We start from the raw sequence: 3,365 nt of genomic DNA on the forward strand, positions 1-3,365 counted from the left end.
CAGTAACTTTGTGAAACTCAGTTCTGTCATTTGTTTGCAGAGTGTTCCTGGTGAGATGGAGCAGATACAACCCTTATTATCTGGAACCTGAAGTCAGCAAGGAGGCCTACAGCCGACCAGCGACGGAGCTGAGTGCAGAGGAGAAGGAACAGCGCGAGCTCAAGACCCTCAGGCCCATCAAGGCAGCCACCAGCGGAGTCTCAAGCTCTGTTTTTGATGACCCAGTCATCAGGTAGACTCACATCTCAGCTCACAACAACAGGAAAGATGTGTGCATAGGAATGTTCATGTCAGGTGATGATTTTTGTCTTTGTTTTTCAGTAAATTCATCAACATGATGATGGAACATGGAAACAAGGTTTTGGCTAGAGAGATAATGACACAGGTAAAAAAAAACATGTTAATAATAAATAGCAGAGGTGTCAACAGCAGTCTAAATAAACGGTAAATAGATAACTACTGCTTGTCTTGTGTTTAGACGCTGGAGAACATAAAGAAGAAGCAGGTGGAGAAGTATCACAAAGCTTCTGAGGGGGAGAGGGAAGCGATCGAGTGTAACCCCTACACCATCTTTCACCAGGCTCTGGAGAACTGCAAGCCTGTGGTTGGGCTAGCCAGCATACAGAAAGGTGGAAAATACTACCAGGTCAGTAATGAGACACACCACTGCCTGCACAGAAAACACAGAAAAATAAGATTCAATTCAGTTTTATTTATATAGAGCCAAGTCACAAGTTGCCTCAAGGCAACATAAAGACTCTACAATAATATAGAGAGAAGCCCAACAGTCACATGACCCTTCTGAGAAAGTATTTGGTGACAGTGGGAAGGGAAAACTCCCCTTTAATGGGAAGAAATCTCCAGCTGAATTGGCACCAGGGAGGGGCATCTATCTGCCATAACTGATGAGAGGGAGACAGGACAAATGATGCTTTTCGACAGCTTCCACACTTTAAAAATGGGACACACAGTTTGTCTTTGTGGTTTGGTTTTTAGACACATCTGCTGATCTTATATCTGCGAAGCATAAAGGCAAGTAATTGCATTCCTCTTGGCCTCTGACCCCACCCAGGTGCCCATTCCACTCACGGACAACAGGCGGCGCTTCCTCGCCATGAAGTGGATCATCACAGAGTGCCGGGACAACAAACACAGACGCACGCACATGTATGAAAAACTCTCCCAGGAGCTGCTGGTGGCCTTTGGCAAAGAGGGCAACGTGATGAAGAAGAAGTACGAGCTGCACAAGATGGCTGAAGCCAACAGAGCCTATGCTCACTACCGCTGGTGGTAGAAAGCAGCGAAACGGCGTCGACTGAAATCTGATGACTAACAGACTGGACAGAAGTCAGGTCAGCCGCACAGAGCCGCAGCAGCTCAAAGTGCTGAGACATAAAAATCATTTGGACTGTAAAATGCTGTCAGAGGGATGAAGCCTGTATAAAGAAGAACTGAACATGGCTTACTGTCACTGTTGTATTAAGGAAGCTGTACTGTGTACAAGTGTGTTGTATTTGCAATAATAAATGCAAATAATACAAACTTACAAAGATTTATTAGAACAAACTTTCATTTAATGCACAACCCAATCATAAAAAAGAAAAAATGGAACGTGTAGTAAAAAATAGATTCATGTTACAGTCAGGTCTGTGGAGTCATTTAGGGATTTGGTTAAGTCCTTCTTTGACTTATTGCAGTTTAACACACAAATGTATTTTTTTCTTGGTTTTGTTCATTTGACCCAAGAATCTGCAAGAAAAAAAAACCTGCAACGGCTGAAATTTAAATCTCCCTACACTAACAAAGAAAATGATTTCAGGAGACAAAATACTTCAGTGCATCTATGAGCGGCTTTTAAGTAACTTCTTTGTTTTTATCATTGTCAGAATGCCTTAAAGTCAAATTTCAACATACATTCTACAGATCGTGGTTACGAAAACAACCACATTTGAAAGATGTAATATTTTAACAGCACGGCACCTGTGCCTGAGCAAACTCCTGAAAGCCATGGTGGACTATCAAACGTAGTGTTGCTGGTGTAAAGAGAAGTTAAATCGTTTTGAAAAAAACACTTTTTATGAGCTTTGCAATCATAACTGACCTGCAAAAGGAGCTCCGATAAAGGAGAAGAAAACAGATCCCTCTGCCTCTCAAGGTAAAAATAAACATGTCAGTCTTTATGGAGTCGTTGGTACCATGTGATGGTATTAAAGTTATATCGGCACAGCTTGTTTAACAAATATTTTATATCAAGGAATCTGATGTTTCTGCAGAAAAGCGGTTTAACCAATCGCTCGGTCTGCTGTTAGAAACAAAAAAATAAAATAAATCCCTGAATTGAGACTCTGCCAAACTGATCGCTAACAGGATTTTACAGGACAAAGTAAGCAGAAACTCTTCCCATCGCAATTTAAAACCTTTTCAAAATGTTAAGTTTACACTAAAATATCAAAATAATTAAATCAGGTTTTATCTGACTGGAATGTTATTTGGATTTGGTAAACTAAGGTTGCCATATTCTCTCAAAACAGGAATGCTAGAATGATTAAAAATGTAAAAAAACAAAACAAAAAGTTGCCTCAGCTCCTCTGGCTGCATCAAACCTGAACACAAACGTCTTTGAAACAAAGTGAACCTGAATGTGGTCAAACCTCGTTAACTCAACTTCAGCTCCGCGTGACCTATTGCACATTCCACAGCACGCGTCAGGAACATTGTATTAGTCTTTTTAGAGAAATCACCATCTTCTCAAACTCCTCCTCAGATTGCTTGGAGGATATTGCTATCTATCCTCAAAAAGCTGGTTTTGTAATCAGTGGCGCTTGAGTAGTGTCCAAGGTGCTTGAAGGCTCTAGTGCTCAGCGCCCTGCTCCTTGAGTCCTAGTCAGCTATTTCACTGTAGTAGTACTTGTGAGCGGTGCTGCTGAGCATCCAACCTCCGGCCCTGAATTCCAGGATCTCCAGCAGCAGCAGGCGGGCCATGGACGAGAGGCCCTCCTGGAGCAGAAAGCCGTCCCGCAGCAGGAAGAACAGGTCATTCATCCGTTGGTTGTCCGCCTTCTCCAGCTGCTCTCCGATGCGATGCAGCTGCACCACCAGACAGTCCACCTGTGGAGAAAGGTGGAGACGCCTCAGTAAAAACGAACGTCACACTAAAAGGGAGATTATGGTTTCGCTGTGGTTAGGGTAAACTGTCGGCAGCCATGGACTGCCCAAATGTGGGCAGTATAAATGTTACGTGCTACAACACATCTGTGGACTACACTTACATGTGCTGTTATTGGTTCACCACCCAGCCACAGAGAAGAGTGAAGTTGAAGCAAAACTAAAAGAGGCCATGCTTCTCATACTGCATTTTTTTTTTT

At 42.7% G+C, this 3,365-nt stretch overlaps 2 protein-coding genes across 2 annotated transcripts in view; one reads left to right on the forward strand and one right to left on the reverse strand.

Moving 5' to 3' along the window:
• Nucleotides 1–20: 20 nt before the first annotated feature.
• mrps7 (mitochondrial ribosomal protein S7) lies at nucleotides 21–1,546 on the forward strand (the record flags this gene model as incomplete). Its single annotated transcript, XM_013911234.1, has 4 exons — nucleotides 21–232; nucleotides 322–385; nucleotides 479–646; nucleotides 1,073–1,546. Coding segments are annotated over 4 exons (666 nt in total), but the record flags the coding sequence as incomplete, so codon positions are not given.
• Nucleotides 1,547–1,552: 6 nt separating this feature from the next.
• The window catches only part of mif4gdb (MIF4G domain containing b), a 5,943-nt gene continuing 4,130 nt past the window's right edge, over nucleotides 1,553–3,365 (reverse strand). Inside the window, exon 6 of the mRNA XM_005734585.1 lies at nucleotides 1,553–3,108. Within this exon, the coding sequence (XP_005734642.1) occupies nucleotides 2,881–3,108 (228 nt within the window). The 3' untranslated portion in view covers nucleotides 1,553–2,880. The remainder of the gene's footprint in view (nucleotides 3,109–3,365) is intronic.

This window comes from Pundamilia nyererei, unplaced genomic scaffold (assembly GCF_000239375.1).
Source record: "Pundamilia nyererei isolate P.nyererei 1_Seehausen unplaced genomic scaffold, PunNye1.0 scaffold00059, whole genome shotgun sequence".
NCBI lineage: Eukaryota > Metazoa > Chordata > Actinopteri > Cichliformes > Cichlidae > Pundamilia > Pundamilia nyererei.